We start from the raw sequence: 25,425 nt of genomic DNA on the forward strand, positions 1-25,425 counted from the left end.
CAAACATTATACGACATAAGTATGATTGACTCCTCAAAATTTTGTGCTGACTTTATCTACCTATATAACGGACTATCAGTTGGATTTCTATACATGAAAACTAGCAAAACACAAGACTAGTGAGTGAATACTGCTTTCCCTATAAGGAATATTCCCTACATATAATATGTCTCTCAATCAGCACCAGGTAAATCGATGTGTTTCTACAAGCACCATCACATAACTGTATCAATGCTGCTTCAGTGGAGCGCTAACATGTGGATCAGGTAAATATATGATGTTTCATATGCTCTTCTGCTTCCTAAAAAAGTAAAATAAATTACCAAATTTTTTTATATACGTATATAATTTTTAAACAGTTTCATAGGTAAGTGACTATGATTTCAACTATGTTAGGTTTATATCAGAAAAAGGATGAAATTAGAAAAATACGATATAATTGCCTTTGAGTAAACAATTTTAGGTAAATTCATTAAGTTAATTAATTTTCGTATGATTTTGATAATTCATTCAAGTCGTCTGGTTCGTTTATTTTAGTTTGTAAAATTGTGTTGCTGTCCTTTATAGATAGAGGTTTAATTTCCATCATTACAACATTTATTTTTTGGATACTTGAAGACGCAGTTTTGTATGTCTCAAGATGTCTTCAAGACGTGTCTTGAAGACACGGTGTCTATAAGACGCGTCTTTAAGTCCGTCTTGAGACGCGTCTTGGAAATTTGTCTCAAGACAATTGCTATGTATACATAAATACATGGGATCTCAATGTTATTTACTTTTTATATGTAAAGAAATCAGTCATTCAAATAAGTAAGATTTTTGTCACATGAACAGACATTACATGAGACAATAAATGATGTACGATTCCAAAATTATGAGTTTTAAATTTTGCTAATCAATATAGGATTTGCTTAATGTTGAAAGTCACATCATTACATATAGTCTTTTTCTCAGATGGATATTTGTACCATTTTCAATCATACCACATCTTATTTCTATGCAAGAGCATTGAGATCGTTTTATGACATAAGGGCATACAATACAGTTACACAGGAGGAAACGCAAAATGTTATTTCCCAACATCAAACTGTGACATAACGGGGAAATATGTATTTGTTGACTAATTTTTATCATTTAGACTTGCATCCCTCTTTTAAAAAATACGTAGAGAGTTCTGCTGAACATTGTGTCTCGTCTGCAATTACTGATGTCAGTGTAAAAGTGTAATATCGACTTAAGAATTAGTTCATTTAAAAAAAGGCTATTTCATGGTCTTGAAGATTAGAAGTTTCAATCCATGAATGTTTATCATGTCAGAAAAGTTAAATACATGACTTCTGTAAATGTTTACTGTGAAACAAACTAAGATCATCTATTAAAAAAAATACTGCTCTTGATACTGTATTTTGGTCATAAACAAGCTTCTGTGTGTACTTCATAAAATTCCGTGTAGATTTGACAAGGTTATTGATGTCTAAAAATAATTAACTACAGAAGTTGACGCCGCCGACGCCGACGGAATCTATGATCGCTATGTGTAGATTCTAAAAAAATGCTCTGGTTTAAGATGCTTTTTAAATTGCTGTCTTGCTATCAACTTATCAACATCTCCTTCGATTTATAATGAGTCTATTATTTAAAAATCACATTTAATTTAAAAACAATTTTATTCAATCGGCAAAATTGATCCAGTATAACGTTGCTTTACCGGTAACTGTGAATGAGAACATAGATGATGATGATAATTGATAGATGTTTAATATCCAATGGTAAATATTAAATTCATATCAAAATGAGAACATGTTATTATGATTTCAATATCAACCCTAACTATTTTCTAGATTGACATGATAAATTGAAAACTAATAACTAGCACATAAAGTTCCTTTGTGTGGAAGTTGACAATGTTAAAGTCCTTTAAAGATATGTTTTCCAATCAAGCCACATGATTTTTATACTAAAATTACCAGTTTTTCTCTTATTCCTAAATGTCTCATCCATTGCACAGAAGCAGATATATCAATTAAGTCAGACCAAGAATTTGAACCAATGACAAGAACGCTACTACTAAAAAGTAAAATCACAAAAATACTGAACTCCGAGGAAAATTCAAAACAGAGAGTCCCTAATCAAATAGCAAAATCAAATGACAAAACACATCAAACGAATGGACAACAACTGTCATATAAATGAAACTATATAAATAGTGTTATTTACTTGAGATTGTGTTCTTACAATGCATTATTTATGTTGTTCAGTGAGTTTTAGATTTAATACCTCATTGATTAAGTAGTATTTGTCCTTGTCTGACAATGAACATCCCTAAATTATCTCAAAAACTCAAATAAATTGAATAATAAAACTATCTATTGTAAATAAACTTATCATAGATACCACGATTGAAATTTATATTTGCACCAGACTTTCTCAAACTTAGTCATGTTATAAATTTATTTGAATTCATTGTGAAATTCCCAGCAAAAAAGCCCTGTAAACTAAAACTTTGAACTGATTTGATCATATGCATTTTTTTATGGGGGCATACAACAGTTAAAACTAACTAAATAGGAAAAATAGTTTGAAGGTCATCTTTCAAAATTCTGGTCAGTACGTGAGGTTGATTTTACCTTTATTCATTTTGAATATATAAAACATTAACAATCAAGAGGTTTCGTGCATTATAAATCTTAAATGTAATACAATAAAGCACAATCTTTATTTATGCACTAGTTCAAGGTAAGATAATATATATTTTACGTCACATAAGTGAACTCAATGATTATTTGAACGGTTTGTGGGAATTACCTGTTTTAAAACTATTCAAATATAAGGTGTTGATATTCAAGAATTATCTATACTATTAAACGAGAAGACCTCATTTTTGGTGTCGCTTCTCCTCCTTTCACAATAAATTAATCATCATGCCTCTGTGTCCTATAGGTAACATGTATAGTCGCATTTGTCATCCATTCTTATGATCATTAAGTTTGGGTTATTTTGGGATAAAAAACGAAAAAGAATGCGTCCGGATATTTTCCCGTCATTGGACAAAACTTTAAGTCAGATTAGACTTCCGGTTTGTGTTTTTCTGTACTTCGAACATACAAAGACTATGAAATAAAGTATATGAATTTGCTTTCTGCTATCATTTTGAGTTCTAGCATGTATCATCCTTGCTTAACGTGTTTCAGTTTGGGTTATTTTGGAGGAAAACGAAAATGAATAATATTTGCTATTTACTATCAATTAGTTTACAGTGGCGGATCCAGAACTTTTCATAAGGGAGGGGTGCGTTGACTGACCTAAAGGGGAGGGCGTTACTCTCATGCTTCCCCATATAATCAACAATTTTTTTTCAACGAAATGGGGGGTAGCCCCCCCCCCCTCCTCCCGCAGCCCCGCCTGGGATCCGCCTATGGTTTACTATTAACGGCGGTCACTGCGGATATATTTCTATATACTTACATACATTTACTATTAATTACTGTATTTGTTATACTTTACTATAAATTCCAATGGTTATCTGGGGGGGGGGGGGGGGACTCTTTACTATTCATGGCGTTCACTGATGTATATATATGTATATATATATATAAGTACCTTTGACTTTTGATACCTCTCCTGAAATTCTCTGTATTGAGTAATTAAAGTATATATGCATGTTCATAGAGTACAGAAAAACAGAAGGTATAAAAATCTGTATTTGGAAAATAGGAGGAGGGCAAAAAAATGTGCCCAGTCCCTAAGTACCTTTGAATTTTGATACCTCTCCTGAAATTCTCCAGTCAGTATATTTTTTTTTAACAGTTTACATACGCTCTATTTCCCAGCGATTTCGCGGGTGTGTTCTAGTAAAGTTTGAAAACAGGAACATATAAGGAAAACATGGCTCATTCTGAGTCCATTAAAAGGTCCCAGGATATTCTAGCTTGTGGATTATGTGAAACAGACGCGAAAATAAAAGTGAAATGCATGGACTGTGTTCTCTATATGTGCCAAAAATGTACAGAGAAGGTGCATGCCAAGTTTAAGAATGCTGATCTTCATGAAATTGTGGCTTTAAATGACATTCAGTCACATATTCAGGAGACCGATGCAAACTCTGAATTTAAACCAGTGAAATGTATAGACCATATGAAACAATTGTGCTGCATGTATTGCATAACATGTGACCTATTAGTTAGTCCAAAATGCATAGCAAAAACTCATCGCAGCCATCTAATGGAGGAAATACAAACAGCTTGTAAACAAAAAGTTGAAGAAATGAAAAAAATGAAAGATCAAGTTCACACAAAGATTAAAAAGTTTATCAGAAAAATAAATCTTATTGCAGAAATTGAGAAATCAAAGTCAAATGAGATAGAACAAAAAATATTGGAAGAGGAAAAACAAGCAAGGGAAGTTCAGTCAAAATGTTTACGGTTACTCAAAGAACATAAAGAAGGGGTCAACAGACATGCTGAACAAATGTCAAAGAAAGAATCGGAATTGTTAGAAAAAGATAAAGATATTGAAACGGTCATGCAACATGTAGAAAATATTCAAAAATCAAAAAACGCAGAAATGTTTTTTGGGGCTGTAAAAAGTCTCCAGACAAAGTTGGAGTCCATTGACCACCAGTCGGCAAGTCCAGAATCAATTAATATAAAGTCACAGCAGTATGTTCCTCAATATACAATCCAAACTAATTCTAAAATGGTTGAAGTGGAAATTCAATTTGAAATCAAATCAAAATATGATATTAACATTTCTTCAATTATAAACAGCATCACAAGTGATAGGTATGGCAACATATGGATCACAGATGGATGCAGAGAAATACAACAACTGCAGGTAAATGAGGGAATGAAAACCTTAAAATCGTATACAAATTTCCCTGATTACCCTGAAATTAGATGTTTAAATAAAAATGTTCTATTAACAAATTTTCATCAAATTTGCCAATTAGCTGATAATGATAAACCAAAAGTTTTCAAAGATCTTTCTCCTAATTTACCTTACACTCTTCATGTTTCCGACAATGACATTATTGTTGGAATGAATTGTGTCTCGGTAAACGACAAAGTAGAAACACCCATCATCGTGAGATTAGGATTTGATGGGGAAATCATACAGGTCTACAAAAATCATAGGAGACAACTGCTTACCAGAGATGTTGTACGATGCTGTACAACAATCAATGATGATGATATTTGCTACATTGATAGTAATTTTAAAGGGGGCCTTAAAGGAGATGTAGTGCTAATCAGTAACGATGGAATTATTCAATGGAAATACAGAGGAACTTCCTTTATCAATTCAATTGATACTTTCTTTACTCCTGTGGAAGTTTTGAGAACTAAATCTAATAATTTGATAATTTCGGATACAAAACAACATGCTCTCCATGTTGTCACAGCAAAGGGAAAATTAGTGACAATATTAGATTTAACATTAATGGGATTAGAAGAGCCAGGGGTTATGACAATTGATGTCAGAGGGATTTTATGGATAGGAAGCAAAGAACTAAACAAAGGAATACTCAGTCATGTGATATTCTCTGGATTCTAGCAGAAAGATCAGACAAAACACGCCCTTATTCAAAAGTTATGCGTTTTGTTCTATCAAGATCATTGTATTCACTTTTTGGAAAGATGCAACGGACATTGTTTTATATAAAACTACATACAAAACATTTGAGAAGACGTTACTAAGTTGTAAAACTTGTGTCTGATCCGTTTGTCATTTTGAACAATACAATATGTTTATACTATACAAAATATTTCAAAAGTAAATCGATGAAATACTATGATGGATAACATATACATTACACTTAATTGCTTAATTGTGGTAGGTCCGAAAAGTAGGACGAGACGTATCTTTTTCAAACTTTAAAGTAACTCTCGGATTTTTTTTCAAAGTCAAGTACATGTAGTTGTAATTAATTCAATATATTATTCGTCAACAAGAACACATTTGCAATTGATTTGTGACTATTTATAGTTAGAGTAGATTGTTATCACACACACTAAAGACCACTATCAGGTTAAAAAGGTCAATTGGACTAATCCTCGTCTTGTCAGCCTAAAATAGGACATTTTTATATAAAATATTCGAACATTAGTTCAAACCTTTATTACAACATACTAGTATGTAGCTAAAATATATACTACAATGCAGTCTTCAATTCTTCCAAGTAACTTGTTATTGGAGTTTCAATTGGTTTCAAGTTTGTCAAATGTTATTAATTCATCTTACATCATATAAAAAAAGATGTGGTATGATTGCCAACGAGACAACTCTCCACAAGAGACCAACATGACACAGAAGTTAATAACTATAGGTCGCCGAACGGCCTTCAACAATGAGCAAAGCCAATACCGCATAGTCAGCTATAAAAGTCCACTAAATGACAATGTAAAACAATTCAAACGAGAAAAGTAACGGCCTTATTTATGTAGAAAAAATGAACGAAAAACAAATATATAACACATAAACAAACGACAACCACTGAATTTCAGGCTCCTGACTAGGGACTGGCACATACATGCAGAATGTGGCGGGGTTAAACATGTTAACTTGATCACAACCCTCCCCCGAACATGGGACAGTGGTATAACAGTACAACATAAGAACGATCTATAAAAATCAGTTGAAAAAGGCTTAACTAGTTATCAAAGGTACCAGGATTATAATTTAGTACGCCATACGCGCATTTCGTCTACATAAGACTCATCAGTGACGCTCATATCCAAATATTTATAAAGCCAAACAAGTACAAAGTTGAAGAGCAATGAAGATCCAAAATTCCAATAGTTGTGCCGAATCCGGCTAAGGTAATCTATGCCTGGGATAAGAAAATCCTTACTCTTTCGAAAAGTTTTGTAAACAGGAAATTTATAAAAATGACCACATTATTGATATTCATGTCAACACCGAAGTGTTGACTACTTGGCTAGTGATATTTCTGGTAACACATAAACAAACGACAACCACTGAATTACAGGCTCCTGACTAGGGACAGGCACATACATGCAGAATGTGGCGGGGTTAAAAATGTTAGCTTGATCACAATCCTCCCCCTAACATGAGACAGTGGTATAACAGTACAACATAAGAACGATCTATAAAAATCAGTTGAAAAAGGCTTAACTAATCAGATGGACAAAAATTACAAGTGGACGTGGCCAAGTACTTGTACGTCCCAACAACAAAAAGACACTAGGTACAGATTTGAGATTACTCGCAGTTAACTGACAGCTAGTTCAAAGCCACAAACAACTGATCAAAAAATTATGCATCTAAGACTAAATTATCAATCCGTACACATCCAAAATCCATTGGATTTTGTATAAAGACGTCATAAACAGTCAGAGAAAAATATGATCATGTCTATATATAGATTCTATTCTGAAATTAAATGCTATGAAATCTGTAAGAATAAGACAGTTCAGAGTCATATTTTATAAGGATATGCTAAATACTAAACTTCCTAAATTCATAAAATATGTTTACATCATACTACATTTGTTCTACGTTTGCTATTGATCAATCCAGTGAATGTTTGCCATGTTTGATGGACTGATTTACGAGCAAGCTGATGGTTCAATAATAAAACACGCAACTTTTCATGGATTGCTCGCAAGACAAGTTTGGTCTTACATTTTCTTTTGATTTGATTTCACTAACAGACCATAATATAAAGTATTACTCATATGCTCAGAATAGTAATGACTTTTTTTGTTTTAAGAAAACAGTGTTTGAACAGACTGTTAATGACGTCTTTTCATTAAATCCATTGGATTTTGGATATGTACTGATTGATATTTAAGTCTTAGAAACATGATGTTTTATCGGCTTTGAACTGAGGGTGCTTTAATTTCTTGCCATGTCTGATATGTTTTTGTTACTTGTTTGCCTGTTATTTATCGGTCTGATGAGTTAAGCCTTTTCAGCTTATTTTAATAGTTTTTTTCTTTAAAATGTTGTTGTGTTAAAACCACTATCAGAGGTTTTTGTGGTAGAGGTTGGCGCCATCAAATTAGTTTAACCCCGACACTTTCTGTATTTGACTGTCTCAAGTCAGGAACCTGAAATTAAGTGGTTGACGTTTGTTTCTTTTTATCATAGTTATTTTTCGTTCATTGTTTTGTCCATTCATTTTCTGTAACTCTTCCTATGTACACGTGTACAACCATTTGGTGTTGTTTTCTAAGAATTAAAGGCATATTTGTTAATGAGACAGTTACTAAAGGAAACAATAATAAAAAGACAACTAAAGTCGTTAGCTATTTACAGGTTTTCCGAGTCTATGACCATAACAAATTTTGAGAATACCTAATATGACTTATAATGATGTAGTTAAGCAGATCAAGCCAAAAGGAATGAATTACTAGTAAGCATCAGATTTTGCTCACCTGGGACGACGGCATAAACTATTTGCGAAAAACTTTAAATTTCAGGAGGTAGAAAACCTGGATGTTTCATACCTTTAATGCAGATACCTTACGAAGTTTCCGTCTGTCATATGTTCATAGTATTTTATTTCATATTCTTGGCGCAGTGACTGTTCGAAAAAAGTCTTTTGTCGAGTGAAAGACTAACTTGTTTTGAGTAAAAGTATACCTATATTTGGTATATGGGTTAATTGCAACCTCTACATGTCCGTTAGTTAGAGTTCATATGACTTGGACATCATTTCATGGATCAGTGATAAAGTTGCATGGTCAAGTCCATATCTCAAATACTATAAGCAATAGGTCAACAACATTTGATGTATCGAAGTATTGCAAGGGTACATGTATATTATAATTCGATATTGACATGAATATAAATATCAATAGAAAACAACCCATGCAAATGTGTTTGCTAGATCTGTTTGACTACATGTTATAGGTTTAAGAATAACTTTAATCGTTTCAAACTGTATTTCACTTTCAATGCGACTTTATTTTGCTTTTATATCTTAACACATAAAGTACAAGCGTTACCCGGCTATCCCCAGATAAGGGGTTGAATTAAAGTAACGCATGAATACAGATTCACATTAAGGCGAAGTATTCTCTTGCAAGTCAATTTAACATCAGCGATGTTGTTGAGCTTGTTTTAACAGATTTGGTCCAAACTAACTTTTTATAACGAAATATTGTTTCAAAATAACGCTTTTATTTTCTATTATTACATGAAACCTTTTTTTTCTTTCTAAATTGTAGCTGATGGCTTCAGAAAAACTCTGGTATTGAATCTATCACTTTTTATTCTTGTAGAAGTGACATATGTGCATATTTATAATTAATATCGTCTGGTAAAAATCTTCAGTTTGAATTGTCTGACAATCAAACTTATAGCAGATGCAGGGTGTGCATATATTTTTATTGAATTCAAACTGTATATTCGTTTGTATTTTTCTAAATATCACACCAATTATTACATGCATCATCAATTCACATAAATCTATTTCAATAATGAAGATTATTAGTAAAAAATCTTTGCTGCATACACATTTTAAGTAATGTGCAAATTGTCAGAATAATGTTTTAATTGATGCACATTATTATGAAGAATGATTCAACGAAAGGACAATAACAATCAAAGTTAGCCAATATCGCTTATAATGTAAAAGTTTTCGTTCGTAAAATAAGTTTTCTACATTAACTATTTTTTTATTAAGTCTTTTCGCTGATAAGTTTGCGTTTAACGTGAAAATCACATCTTGAAAACGTATAACCTTCTTGAAGTATAGGGTTTACTATGAAGGATGAATACAGAGCATGTGGTGATGTCCACTGTTAATCAAAACCTGGTTGTCTGTATTTTCTATTGGGGTGCAAACAATAAATCTAATGGATTTTACAAAGGCCTGATAATCTGATAATTTTATCATTCTTTAGATCAGGGCTATGTAATAATCGATTTAAAAAACCTAATGAACAATTTGCTAAATTTGGTGGATGGCTTTATAGTGAGAAATATAACAGTTCATTGATGGACGTCATATATTTCTAAAGAATGCATTTACCGTTTCCTCATGGTTGTTACTTGCTTGTTAACTCCACATATCTTTCTGAAATTCCAATTGTTATACCACATATCTTGAGACGGTTTAACTATCAAAATCAGATAATCTGTGATCAACTCAAACTGAACAACTTGAGCAATAAGATTTGACCAAGAAGAGTGTGTGAAGAACATCCCATTAGATGATTAAAAAGTTATCTATATCATCGCAGTGTTGTTCCTTCGACAACACATGTTCAAATGAAAATTGAGTCTCAAAAGTTCAACCTATAATTCTCTCTCAGAGTCCAGATAAAAAAATGACTTAAGTGTTATGACGTCGAAGGAGCGTCACAGCAAAAAAAAATAAGATAGCCTTTTACTGTGCTTATCCAATAACCTTTGTGGTATCACAATATCAATGGCTAAAACAGTTTACCAAATTGCAGTTTGAATTCTTCTCCCACAATCTGATCAACTGGTAAAGTATTTAAACAAGTTGCTGAAGTGAAAAAGGTGTAGCAGCTACCCTCTATCAAAGAAAACATGATAGGAAATACAAGCCAGGGAATATCGTATGAGTAATTGATTTAAAGTAGGTATAACTTTGACATGTTTATAATTTAAATTCCACTGCTGCTAATCGAAATTCACCTTAAAAACTTAGTAAGTTCCGCAATGCTTCTGCAGGTAGATTGTTCAACAAAAATTGCATGTGGATATCCACACCCAAATTGAGTTGAAGTATACGCTAATTCAGAAAATTCATTCTTCTTATTGTTTATGATTTGATAATAATTGAAGATTTTTGGATTTGTGAGTTTATAGAAATAACAAGTAAAAAGTAAAATCACAAAAATACTGAACTCCGAGGAAAATTCAAAACAGAAAGTCCCTAATCAAATGGAAAAATCAAAAGATAACACACATCAAACGAATGGACAACTGTCATATTCCTGACTTGGTACAGGCATTTTCTTAAGTAGAAAATGGTGGATTGAACCTGGGTTTATAGCGCTAAACCTCTCACTTGTATGACAGTTGTATCAAATTCCTTTATATTGACAACGGTGCATGAACAAAACAGGCATAATAGTTAAAATTGTCAAAATAAGTATACAGCAGTCACCACAGTGTCACAATCTCAAATCTTTAATTATTATCAAATTATAAACAATAAGAAGAATGATTCAATAATACTATAAGACATATCATGCTTTCTATACAATAAAAAAATCTTTATCTGAGATTATTTTACTTTTCACTTAATATCAAGTTATAATGAATGTATATATATGTTTTTGCTGCATCTGATGGAAGTGGAAAACTTTCCAAAGTGTACATTTCCAACAACTCAAATTCTAAGTTGCCTATTTGAAGAACTTGGTACAGCTTGGTATACAAATATTGAAAAATATGATACCTCCAGAACTCATGTTAAGATTAGCATAGAGCTTGGTATAAGAGATTTCAATTCAAAAGGGAAAACCACCATGTAACAGTAAGCCAAATCCTCAACTTATAAGTAATCTAAAATGACTTTTGGGTGACAAAATATTACACAATTCAATAGAGAAACCAAGGGCCCTAATAATAAACGAAAAACTATTGCAGATAACAACCAACATCCCCACTGGATTACAGGCTCCTGACATTTGACAGGCATACATGTTAATACCCACAAAGTGGAAAGGGATCAATATAAGTTGCAATAACTTGTTTCCCAATCCACTATAAATAAATATGTTTAAACTAAACATACATATGTTAATGCCACCAAGTACTTCACAAAAGATATGTAAAGGTTTACATGTTGAAACATCTACCCAAATAAGCAGAACATTTTATGAATAAGAGTGCAAATTAAAGGTATACACCAATTAAGAAAATAAACCATATTTTAACAGAACTTGTTGTTCAAGTCATGTTGTAAAGTGCCTGGTTATAAAATGGCATATATAAGATACAAAAATAATTCTAAATTTATTTGTACATATCACAGTGATGCCTACTGTACATATATATATATATAAATTGTGTGGTGTGTATAAAACAAGTGAAATAAAGTCATAAACAAAATATACAGTGTGTCAATATACACAAACAAAAGTGAAATTTTTACAGTATGGCACTAACAAAAAAATCATAAACATTATTCCTAGCATTAACTCTTTTTCCTCATTTTATACTTATATGAGTGTGTAATTTCATAATTTTATTATGTTTTTTTCTTTTTAGTATGTTGCTCAATTTTGATAAACCACCTCATTGATCTGATAACACATCTTTCCATATTTGCTCTATCTTTATGCAATAATATACCAACACCTTTTATTTCTGTCTCTCAAATCATAAATAAACATACCGATATCTATCTCCAATAAGTCTATAGAACAAATTCAACAGCCTCTATTTAAATCACAACTATCTCTCTCTATCTATGTCTCTTCATATATATAACCTATATATAGATTTCTTTGATAAATCTACATACTAAATTGTTCAGTATATAACCAATCTATGACCTAAGCAACACAGGATTGATTGTTTGTTGCTTGCTCTTGTTTAATGTCCAGTGTCAAGACTTTCATACATATTTAGAATAACTTAAATCTAAAGAAAGTTCAATATCTTAGATCAGCTTAGCGCTGTATAAAGTGTACTTTTCTAATTAACACATTATTCTATTTTATTAAGTTTCTATTTCAGTATATCCTTTGTTATTTATCTAATAACTCTTCTCCAAAATATTGAACAAGATTGGTATGATTGCTATCTCAAAATGTTGTGCTGAATAATCTACCTATATAATGGAATAGTAGTTGTATTTCTCTATACATGAAGACTAGCAAAACACAAGACTAGTGAATGAATACTGTTTTCCCTATAAGGAATATTCCTACATATAATACGTCTTTCTATCAGCACCAGGTAAATTGATGTGATTCTACAAGCACCATCACAGAACTTTATCAATGTTGTTACAGTTGAGGTTTAATATGTGGATCAGGTAAATATATGATGTTTCATGTGCTCTTCTGCTTCCTGAAAAAACAAAGTTACAAATTACTTTATATTTGAATATTTTTAAACGGATAGATAGGTAAGTTACTATGATTGCAAATAAAACAAAAAATAAGCTACGGTATATTGATATCGGTCAATGGATGAGATAAATATGATCTAAATAGATGTGTGTAAAAATAAATCATCAATTTTATTAAATTTCATATGTATTTAATCAGTTGTCCAAGTTATCTCATTCAACTTAGTTCTGGTTTGTTAAATTGTTTTGCGTTCACATCATTTCTCAGGACAGGGATGAATGTCGAATTGTCAAAATTTCATATAACAGAAGCACTTTTCTGGATTAACCTTCCTCAGGAACTCTCAAACTCGTAATTTTAGTGTCAGGTGTAACATGGTCTGACATCACATGACACAATTAATGAGGTTAAGTAATTTATCTATCTTACCTGAGGTCCCTCTTTTGTTGATAACCAATCTTTACAGCCTCTCCATAAACAACGGAACATTTTAGTGTCAGGTGTCACATGGTCTGACATGACATGTGATAATAAATGAGGTTTGATTCCAAACACATGACAACAGCCTTCAAACTGTAAAAATATACCATACAATCACCAATAGCCCTAACAGCCCTTGTGTCACTTCATTGAAGAAAGGAGTTTAGTTTTTATAAATTCAAATTGATTGAATGATAAAACCATATGAAAGTTTATCAATAGACATTAGTTTAAGTGCATGTAGTATGGATTCATTTTTTCCCTATGTATCAAATTTCATGATTGGGAAAACTTTCCCTGTGTATCAAATTTAATGATTGGGAAAATATTTTGAGAGTACATTTGTATTTAATTTATTTGCTTTCATAATTTGCACCAATCGAAGTTACATTACAAAATTTGTATTATTTCTAGCATTGAAATATGTTGTTCCCACTGAACTATGAAAATTTGTATTCCACAAATTTCAACGCATTCACAGAATAATTTTTTTGGTGTATTAAATATACCAATTCACCAAGGCATAAGCATCAGTTATATCTTAACATAACTCTTAACAGGTTCTTTTATTTCAATGAATGCAACAGATCCAAAGTCTATAGTGATTTTTTTCTATTATTTCAGTTCTGTTCAATGCTGTACCTTATAATTGCCTTTAGGCTGTTAGCAGTTTAGACACATGCCAATTTGTAGGTTTTTTTTACTACAATGCTTTCTATTACATGTATTCCTGCAGTGTAAAAATAGAACTGTTCATATAGAATCCTCAACAAACAATAGAACTCTATAATAGCAGTCATACCTTATTTATCAAAGCATTATTACTCATCAACAAATATAGACTTGCTACCTTTTAACCTAAGAAATTCATTCAATTACCTGGCACATTGTTTCTTTATCTCTGTTGACAGGAATTACTTCTACTATTCCATTTCTGTTACCAGTTATAATCTAAACGAAAAGATTTACGATTTACATGCATTATGTTACACACAATGAATATATCAAACTAGGATATCACTTCTAAATGATAAGAAAACCTTCCATGCAACAGATCTGATTTTGTAAGGATGGTAAAATATTCCACAGGGTCAATACTTCAGCTGGTTGAATGTTAGTCTCCTAACTAGGTTACCAGCAGCCCAGTAGCTAGTACTTCAGTTCTTGAATGAGCATCACTGAAGGGACAATAAATGTCAAAATGAAATCTGGATCAGTAAATTTGGTACCATTAAAGTAACTTTATATCAATCAGTAGTTTTTTTGTTTCAAAATTATATTAATCAATTAATTATTTGGGTAACTTACTGTATAGACCGTATTTACACTTGTATGCAAATTTCTCCGCCATTACATAAAACCACACAGGTTCCCGTAAACTTTGACATCATAATTCAAAACATTTGACGTCACAACTAAAAAGTGATTGTTGTTTGACGTCAGAAGGTTATTCGGAGGTGATATAAGGTCATTCGGAGGCAAAATACAGCTAAATACCAAAAGTGTAAATACGTTTATTATGTACTAACTTGTGTGTAAATGTTAACAAACAAGAGTATTTATATCATTTTAGGACTTTTAACAACCTATATCTAACATAGTGAAATGAACTGGTACCTTATCATCTATAACTGTCATCTGTGTAACCAGTCCTCTGTCTGCTCCATAGTATAATGCTTTCAACTTGTGGTCCTGGAAACAGGATATAAAAAATACAGATAAGAATAGAAATATTGAAATCTGATTTTGTTGAAAAATTTGTATAGAGATTTAATTGAATTATTGGTTTGCTTTCATTGTGTTTTTATTGCTGTCTAACTGACTTGGATGTAATACATTTGTTCTTCTTCAAGAAATAGTGACCAGAAATTATAACCTACTTAATCTTGTTTGAATGAAACCCTAAACAATCATTTGAATGGCTTATGGTATTACCTGTCTAGTATAACATCTGATTAATTTGTCAAATGATGCAGAGAATAAGAGATCTTCATACACACAAACAGTAGTGATGATACCTGCAGCCTGGGTATATGTCCAACTCATATCGCCAGTCTAAAAATAGAAGTTTAATTTTATAGTTCATCAACAGAGGTGATAGACAACAGCATTTATGATTCTAGCTCGCATCCTAAGTTTAGGCACCTACTAACCAGATGCTCCGCAGGGCGCAGCTTTATACGACCGCAGAGGTTGAACCCTGAACAGTTGGGGCAAGTATGGACACAACATTTAAGCTGAATTCAGCTCTAAATTTGGATTGTGATTAAATAGTTGACACAGCATAGGTTTCTGACACAGAATGAATGTGGTCTAATAAACTTAAGGTGGCTCGTGGGTACAAAAATTTCAGCAAAAAATTGAACCTTTATTTTTTCATTACAAATTTCATTTATTACACTATTAGTTATTACTTTATGATATGGTAAAAAAATCAACCCAAAAAATCGATTCGGTTTGGCCCCAGATGACTTTTAAAATGTTTATATCATTGAAAAAGCTCCGAATTATCTCCCTTTGGTACAAAAATGCCATTTTTTGGCATTAAATTTTAAATATCTTTTTTAACTGATCGGTGACCTATATTTTTTATCATTGTTTTCATATAAGCTGTACATAAACTAAATAATTGTAAAATTTAAGCGATTTCTGTAATTAGGTTATTTTTTTATTTCGATATTACCTCTATTTCTCCTATAAGTTCAACAGAAAAAAAGGACATTTACAAAAATGTATGCTTCTTCCAGGGGCAGATTGTGAGCTTAAATGAACGGTGACCCCATTTTTTTTATTTCATTTTTCTTTTAAGTATATGATAAAGTTCATTTATAAAAAAATATAGCGAAATCCTATATTAGAAAAAAAAAATTGATTTATACCAAATTTAAAATTTGTTTTTTGCCTTTGAGCAATTCACTATGCTGTTGAATATTAATCCTCTCAAAAAAATGTTTGAAGAAATTTTCTTTTTATTTATGAAATCTGAAATGAGAAAAATTGAACCCCCCCCCCCCCCCCCCCACCCCCCAATTTATTTTTCACATCCCCCTTTCCCTTATTCAAAAACTGATCTCAATTCAAATTACTAATGGAGTTTGCAACAATAACTACTCATTTAAATACATCATAAAACATTAAAATGTAAAAAAAGTGCTTGTTATCACTGAATGGTACAGATTGTTTTAATTTTCAGTTGGTAGTAAAAGTGAATATACATTGTATATTGTATAAAACAATGATTTAAGTTGATTAAACTACTATTCTGGACAAAGAAAGATAACTCCAATCAATTGAAAGTTTCTTGCTATTGCGCAATATTGTGCAATTAGATATTTCTTGCTATTGCACAATACTGTGCAATTGAAAATACTTGCTATTGCACAATACTGTGCAATTGAAGATTTCTTGCTATTGCGCAATTCTGTGCAATTGAAAATTTCTTGCTATTGCACAATACTGTGCAATTGAAGATTTCTTGCTATTACTGAATACTGTGCAATTGAAAATTTCTTGCTATTGCACAATACTTAATATAATTATTTTGGATCCTGATTTGGACCAACTTGAAAACTGGGCCCATAATCAAAAATCTAAGTACATGTTTAGATTCAGCATATCAAAGAAGCCCAAAAATTCAATTTTTGTTAAAATCAAACTTAGTTTAATTTTGGACCCTTTGGACTTTAATGTAGACCAATTTGAAAACGGGATCAAAAATTAAGAATCTACATACACAGTTAGATTTGGCATATCAAAGAACCCCAATTATTCAATTTTTGATGAAATCAAACAAAGTTTAATTTTGGACCCTGATTTGGACCAACTTGAAATCTGGACCAATAATAAAAAAATTTAAGTACATTTTTAGATTCAGCATATCAAAGAACCCCAATTATTCAATTTTTGATGAAATCAAACAAAGTTTAATTTTGGACCCCAATTTGGACTAACTTGAAAACTAGGCCAATAATTAAAAAGTAGACCAATTTGAAAACGGGACCCCTTTTTGGCCCCTAATTCATAAACTGTTGTGACCTCAACTCCAAAAATCAATCCCAACCTTCCTTTTGTGGTCATAACCCTTGTGTTAAAATTTCATTTTAAAATTTCATTGATTTCTATTTACTTATACTAAAGTTATTGTGCGAAAACCAAGAATAATGCTTATTTGGGCCCTTTTTTGGCCCTTAATTCCTAAACTGTTGGAACCAAAACTCCCAAAATCAATCCCAACCTTCCTTTTGTGGTCATAAACCTTGTGTCAAAATTTCATAGATTTCTATTCACTTAAACTAAAGTTATAGTGCGAAAACCAAGAAAATGCTTATTTGGGCCCTTTTTGGCCCCTAATTCCTAAAATGTTGGGACCAAAACTTTCAAAATCAATCCCAACCTTCCTTTTGTGGTCATAAACCTTGTGTTTAAATTTCATAGATTTCTATTTACTTAAGTTATAGTGTGAAACCAAAAGTATTCGAACGACTACGACGACGACGCTGACGCCAACGTGATACCAATATAAGACCAAAAAATTTTCAATTTTTGCGGTCGTATAAAAATAAGATACTATCTCAAATACAATGCATTTTAAAAAACCTTAAAAATAAAAAAAAGACATAAATTCTTAGTTGTGCTATCCTTTTTACCTTGACATTTAGGAATACTGTAAAGTCAAAAAGTATTGTGTTCCATTTATTATTTGCGATTTTTGAAAACTGAACAAAAATGCAAGATTAATTTTTAATAAAAACATAATAAATTTCTTAGTCATCCTTTATGCTTGATTTTTTTGGGCATACAACAGGGAATACTAACATCAATTATAGAAAAGGTGGCATTTCAAAATTTTGGTCAGTAGACAGGGTTTATTCTACCTTCATTTTGTAAAATGTAAACTTTAAACAATCAAGTAGTTTCAAGTAATATCAAGTTTAAATGTATTACAATACTACACAAGTATTTATTTACCAGTTTGAATGAATTCAATGTAACATTAGATATGATTTTTGTCACATGATTGAACACATTGATTTTTTAAACAGTGTATAGAAATAACTCGTTTTAAAACTATCTAAGTTGATATTCATAAATTTTAAAGAATGAAAACACGAATATATAAGTGAAAAACATGGCTCATTCTGGATCAGTCAAAAGGTCCCAGGATATTCTAGCTTGTGGATTATGTGAAACAGAAACAAAAATTAAAGTGAAATGTATGGAGTGTGATCTCTATATGTGCCAGAAATGTACGGATAAGGTACATGCAAAGTTTAAGAATGCTGATCTCCATGACATTGTAGCTTTGAAGGACATTCATTCTCATCTCGATGAGACTGATGCAAAATCTGAATTTAAACCTGTCAAATGTAAAGATCATAGAAAACAACTTTGCTGCATGTACTGCTTAACATGTGAACTACTAGTTTGCCCAATGTGCATAGCAAAAACTCATCAACTCCATTTAAAGGAAGAAATACAAACTATTTGTCAAAAGAAAGTTAAAGAAATGAAAAAACAGAAGAATCAAGCTCATACTAAGACAGAAAAGTTCATAGAAAACTTAAATTTAATGGCAGAAATTGAAAAATCAAAGTCAAATGAGATAGAAAAAAAGATATTAGACGAGGAAAAACAAGCAAGGGAAGTTCAGTTACAATGTTTGAGGCGACTTCAAGAACATAAGCAGAGGACAAAAAGACATGCTGAACAAATTTCAAAGAAAAAATCAGAAATCATAGAAAAAGAAAAAGAATTTAAAATGGTAATGCAAAAAGTAGAAAATCTACACAAATCACAAGACACGGAAAAGTTCCTTGAAATTACATGTGATCTCATTAAAAACTTGGAGTCATTGGAGCAATCAACAAGTCTTAAATCATTTAATATAATAAAAACACAGCAGCATATTCCCAGATATGAAATTCAAACAAATTCTAATTCACTTGAAATGGAAATTCATTTTGAAATAAGAGCAAAATATGAAATAGACATGTTAGATATTAGCAGTATCACAAGTGACAAGGATGGCAGAATTTGGATCACAGATGGAGGAAAACAAATACGTCAACTACTGGTAAAAGATGAAATTGAAACCATACAATCATTAGAAATGGACCATTGTGTTACTGAAATTAGATGTTTGAATAAAGGTGTTCTCATCACATTAAGAAGATTTTCACATATCTGTTTTTTAGAAGCAGATGATGAACTGAAAGTTTTCACAGATCTTTCTCCCAATAAAGCTTATACTGTTTATGTTTCAGGCAACGAAATTATAGTTGGATTAAATTGTAGCAGTGTCAAAGACAAAACAGACATTCCCATCATCATGAGATTGGGTTTTAAAGGGAAAATCATACAGGTCTACAAAAATCATGGGAGACAACTACTTACAAGAGATGTTGTACGATGCTGTACGACAGTCAATGATGGTGCTATCTGTTACATAGATAGTATTATGGCTGAAAGCTATATAGGAGATGTAGTGTTCATCAGTCAAGATGGAATTATTCAATGGAAATACCATGGAAGCTCCTTTATTAATTCAAATGTACATCCTTTTACTCCTGTTGAAGTCCTGAGTACAAGGTCCTTTAATTTGATAGTTTCTGATATGAAACAACATGCACTTCATATCCTCACCGCACAGGGTGAATTACTGACAATCTTAGATTTAAAATTATTAGGACTTGAAGAGCCAGGGGTTATGACAATTGATGTCCATGGGACTTTATGGATAGATAGCAAGGAACAAGACAAAGAAATACTTAGTTCTGTCGAGTTCTCTGGATTCTAAAAGAAAGCACGGCCTAAAAAACACTGCTTACAAAATAAGCAGTATTATTCTTTCAATAACTTACATATAATTTACATTAAGAAAGAGAAACAGTGCAACTCAATGACACAATGACATCATAGATATTTTTTTAACAACTGAATTTAAACTCTGTATGAATTGCCAGCATTATTTTATTCCCGCATTGTATATAACTTTGCTATATAAAACATAAACCAAAGTATAGCTGCACTTTTTAAGCATATTAAGTGTGAAGGACATATTTTTTATTCAGCAGATCAGAAACTTTGATATAACTTTGAAAAACTTGGACCCTATGTTGAAATCGAAATGACATTTGGTGATATAGTTTCACTCAGTTGCTGTCTTAATAGTATAGACCAAAGATCTACTTTTATAATATCTCATGTGATATGTAAATACTAATAGTTTTAACTTGTATACCAAATCCTAGGACAATAAGCAGATGCATGCTAAAAACAGAATCAGAACATAAAATTACGAAAATTATCCATTTTCTTTAGCACTAAATCAAAAGTTGGGTCAACCAGAACAACCTTGCATTTGTTTAAAAAAAAAACAGATTTTAACAGCGCATCAAATTTTCCCATGGCAATATAATGGAATTTTTCATATCACTTATATTTCTAAGAGGCATATATCTTGTAAAAAATAACCGTTCCCTGCTGATTTATAAATTCATCTGAGATATTGCTGATGTCAGTAATTGGTCATTTCACACTGATCAGAAATGTAGGTATGAGTGCACTTAAAATGTTGATTTTCCATATAATTTACATTAACAAGTTGCATCACTCTCAAAAAAAAATTATTGAAACCATCTGATTGTCGTACTGGTCTCAGATATTGCTGATGTAATCCTTTGATATGAATTTCATTGAACTCTGAAGAGAACTGCATAAGAGCGCTTATAATGCTGATTTTCCATGATGGTCATATTTACTAGGAGGTTAAGCTCAACAAATGTAAAAAGAAAGATGTGGAATGATTGCCAATGAGACAACTCTCCACAACAGACAAAATGACACAGAAATTAACAGCTATAGGTCACTTTACGGTCTTCCTCAATTAGCAAATCCCATACCGCATTGTCAGCTAAAAAAGGCCCAGAAATCACAAATGTAAAACAATTGAAACGAGAAAATTTACAGCCTAATTAATGGACAAAAAAAGAAAAGAAAAGAAAATATTTAACACAACAACAAACTACAACCACTGAATTACAGGCTCCTGACTTGGAACAGGCACATACAAACAGAATGTGTCGGGGTTAAACATGTTAGCTGGATCCCAACCCTCCCCAACTTTGGACAATGGTAAAACAGTACAACAAAAGGACAAGAGTGTGCACGCTGAAATGTCTTGACTTCTTTACTAATCATTGATATTATGTTGATAGTCCTAAATATAAAGCTTTATTACCACTGTCACATAAACTTAACATTAACCAAGAAAACTAAACATTGACCAATGAACCATGAAAATTAGGTCAAGGTCAGATGAACCATGCCAGGCAGACCTGTACAGCTAACAATTCTTCCATACAACATATAGATGACCTATTGCTAAAAGTTTAAGCAAAACAGACCAAAACACAACCAGGTGCTCCGCAGGGCGCAGCTTTATACGACCGCAGAGGTCGAACCCTGAACAGTTGGGGCAAGTATGGACAAAACATTCAAGCGTGATACAGCTCTGAATTTGGATTGTGATCAAATTTTTGACATTACATAGTTTTTTTTTACACAAAACAAATGTCAAGATTTTACAAATCAATTAAAGATTTCTTCTTCAAACTTTTTAAATCTAAAATTAAATAGTTGACACAGCATAGGTTTCTGACACAGAATGAATGTGGTCTAATGAACTTTAAAGTTTTTTTTTGCCTTTGAGCAATTCACTATGCTGTCGAATATTAATCCTCTCAAAAAAATGTTTGAAGAAATTTTCTTTTTATTTATGAAATCTGAAATGAGAAAAATTTAAACCCCCCCCCTTTTTTCACATCCCTGTTTCCCTTTTTCCAAAACTGATATCAATTCAAATTTCTAATGGAGTTTGCAACAATAACTACTCTTTTAAATACATCATAAAATATTAAAATGTAAAATAAAGTGCTTGTTATCACTGAATGGTAAAGATTGGTTGGTAGTAAAAGTGAATATACATTGTTTATTGTATAAAACAATAAAAAAAACTTCATCAGCAACATTTTATATTGGCAAATTTCCAATGAAGTTATTTACATAAAGTTATTGGCAAATAAAAATAGAAAATGACATCATAGTCATGTCTGGCAAATGTCCAACATACATTATCTAAAAACATTTTAGATAAGATGAGGAAAAAAAGCTTCATCAGCAACATTTTATATTGGCAAATTTCCAATGAAGTTATTTACATAAAATTATTGGCAAATAAAAATAGAAAATGACATCATAGTCATATCTGGCAAATTTCCAACATATATTATCAACTACTATTCTATACAAAGAAAGATAACTCCAATTGAAAATTAATTGCTATTGCACAATATTGTGCAATTAGATATTTCTTGCTATTGTGCAATACTGTGCAATTGAAAATTTCTTGCTATTGCACAATACTTGATATGGAATCCTGATTTGGACCAACTTGAAAACTGGGCCCATAATCAAAAATCAAAGTACATATTTAGATAAAGCATATCAAATAAGCCCAAGAATTTAATTTTTGTTAAAATCAAACTTAGTTTAATTTTGGACCCTTTGGACCTTAATGTAGACCAATTTGAAAACTGGACCAAAAATTAAGAATCTACATACATAGTTAGATTTGGCATATCAAAGAACCCCAATTATTCAATTTTTGATGAAATCACACAAAGTTCAATTTTGGACCCTTTGGGCCCCTTATTCCTAAACTGTTAGGACCAAAACTCCCAAAATCAAACCTAACCTTCCTTTTATGGTCATAAACCTTGTGTTTAAATTTCATAGATTTCTATTTACTTATACTAAAGTTATGGTGCAAAAACCAAAAATAATGCTTATTTGGGCCCCTTTTTGGCCCCTAATTCATAAACTGTTGTGACCTCAACTCCAAAAATCAATCTCAACCTTCCTTTTGTGGTCATAAACCTTGTGTTAAAATTTCATTGATTTCTATTTACTTATACTAAAGTTATTGTGCGAAAACCAAGAATAATGCTTATTTGGGCCCTTTTTTGGCCCTTAATTCCTAAACTGTTGAAACCAAAACTCCCAAAACCAATCCCAACCTTCCTTTTGTTGTCATAAACCTTGTGTCAAAATTTCATAGATTTCTATTCACTTAAACTTAAGTTATAGTGCGAAAACCAAGAAAATACTTATTTGGGCCCTTTTTGGCCCCTAATTCCTAAAATGTTGGGACCAAAACTCCCAAAATCAATCCCAACCTTCCTTTTGTGGTCATAAACCTTGTGTTAAAATTTCATTGATTTCTATTCACTTTTACTAAAGTTAGAGTGCGAAAACTAAAAGTATTCGGACGACGACGACGACGCAGACGACGACGCCAACGTGATAGCAATATACGACCAAAAAATTAAAATTTTTGCGGTCGTATAAAAAAAACTTCATCAGCAACATTCTATATTGGCAAATTTCCAATGAAGTTATTTACATAAAGTTATTGGCAAATAAAAATAGAAAATGACATCATAGTCATGTCTGGCAAATGTCCAACATACATTATCTAAAAACATTTTAGATAAGATAAGGAAAAAAAGCTTCATCAGCAACATTTTATATTGGCAAATTTCCAATGAAGTTATTTACATAAAGTTATTGGCAAATAAAAATAGAAAATGACATCATAGTCATGTCTGGCAAATTTCCAACATATATTATCAACTACTATTCTATACAAAGAAAGATAACTCCAATTGAAAATTAATTGCTATTGCACAATATTGTGTAGTTAGATATTTCTGGCTATTGTGCAATACTGTGCAATTGAAAATTTCTTGCTATTGCACAATACTTGATATGGAATCCTGATTTGGACCAACTTGAAAACTGGGCCCATAATCAAATATCAAAGTACATATTTAGATAAAGCATATCAAATAAGCCCAAGAATTTAATTTTTGTTAAAATCAAACTTAGTTTAATTTTGGACCCTTTGGACCTTAATGTAGACCAATTAGAAAACTGGACCAAAAATTAAGAATCTACATACACAGTTAGATTTGGCATATCAAAGAACCCATTTATTCAATTTTTGATGAAATCAAACAAAGTTTAATTTTGGACCCCCATTTGGACCAACTTGAAAACTAGGCCAATAATTAAAAATCTAAGTACATTTTTAAATTCAGCATATCAAAGAACCCCAAGGATTCAATTTTTGTTAAAATCAAACTAAGTTTAATTTTGGACCCTTTGGACCTTAATGTAGACCAATTTGAAAACAGGACCAAAAATGAAGAATCTACATACATAGTTAGATTCGGCATATCAAAGAACCCCAATTATTCAATTTTTGATGAAATCACACAAAGTTCAATTTTGGACCCTTTGGGCCCCTTATTCCTAAACTGTTAGGACCAAAACTCCCAAAATCAAACCCAACCTTCCTTTTATGGTCATAAACCTTGTGTTTAAATTTCATAGATTTCTATTTACTTATACTAAAGTTATGGTGCAAAAACCAAAAATAATGCTTATTTGGGCCCCTTTTTGGCCCCTAATTCATAAACTGTTGTGACCTCAACTCCAAAAATCAATCCAAACCTTCCTTTTGTGGTCATAAACCTTGTGTTAAAATTTCATTGATTTCTATTTACTTATACTAAAGTTATTGTGCGAAAACCAAGAATAATGCTTATTTGGGCCCTTTTTTGGCCCTTAATTCCTTAACTGTTGGAACCAAAACTCCCAAAATCAATCCCAACCTTCCTTTTGTGGTAATAAACCTTGTGTCAAAATTTCATAGATTTCTATTAACTTAAACTAAAGTTATAGTGCGAAAACCAAGAAAATGCTTATTTTGGCCCTTTTTGGCCCCTAATTCCTAAAATGTTGGGACCAAAACTCCCAAAATCAATCCCAACTTTCCTTTTGTGGTCATAAACCTTGTGTT

The 25,425-nt window shown here is 31.6% G+C and overlaps 1 protein-coding gene across 2 annotated transcripts in view; it reads right to left on the reverse strand.

Annotated features, from left to right (window-relative positions):
• Window positions 1-217: 217 nt before the first annotated feature.
• LOC143068892 (uncharacterized) overlaps window positions 218-25,425 on the reverse strand; it is a 50,840-nt gene continuing 25,632 nt past the window's right edge. Inside the window, exons 15-19 of one of the 2 annotated variants that reach the window (XM_076243245.1) lie at window positions 15,438-15,557; window positions 15,120-15,194; window positions 14,382-14,453; window positions 13,452-13,595; window positions 218-301 (exon numbers count right to left, since the gene is read on the reverse strand). In XM_076243245.1, coding sequence (XP_076099360.1) covers window positions 263-301; window positions 13,452-13,595; window positions 14,382-14,453; window positions 15,120-15,194; window positions 15,438-15,557 — 450 coding nt within the window. In that variant the 3' untranslated portion in view covers window positions 218-262. Of the gene's footprint in view, window positions 302-12,292; window positions 13,021-13,451; window positions 13,596-14,381; window positions 14,454-15,119; window positions 15,195-15,437; window positions 15,558-25,425 lie in introns of those variants that run through there. The other variant, XM_076243244.1, reaches the window with a different exon arrangement.

Source organism: Mytilus galloprovincialis, chromosome 3 (genome assembly GCF_965363235.1).
Source record: "Mytilus galloprovincialis chromosome 3, xbMytGall1.hap1.1, whole genome shotgun sequence".
Taxonomy (NCBI): domain Eukaryota; kingdom Metazoa; phylum Mollusca; class Bivalvia; order Mytilida; family Mytilidae; genus Mytilus; species Mytilus galloprovincialis.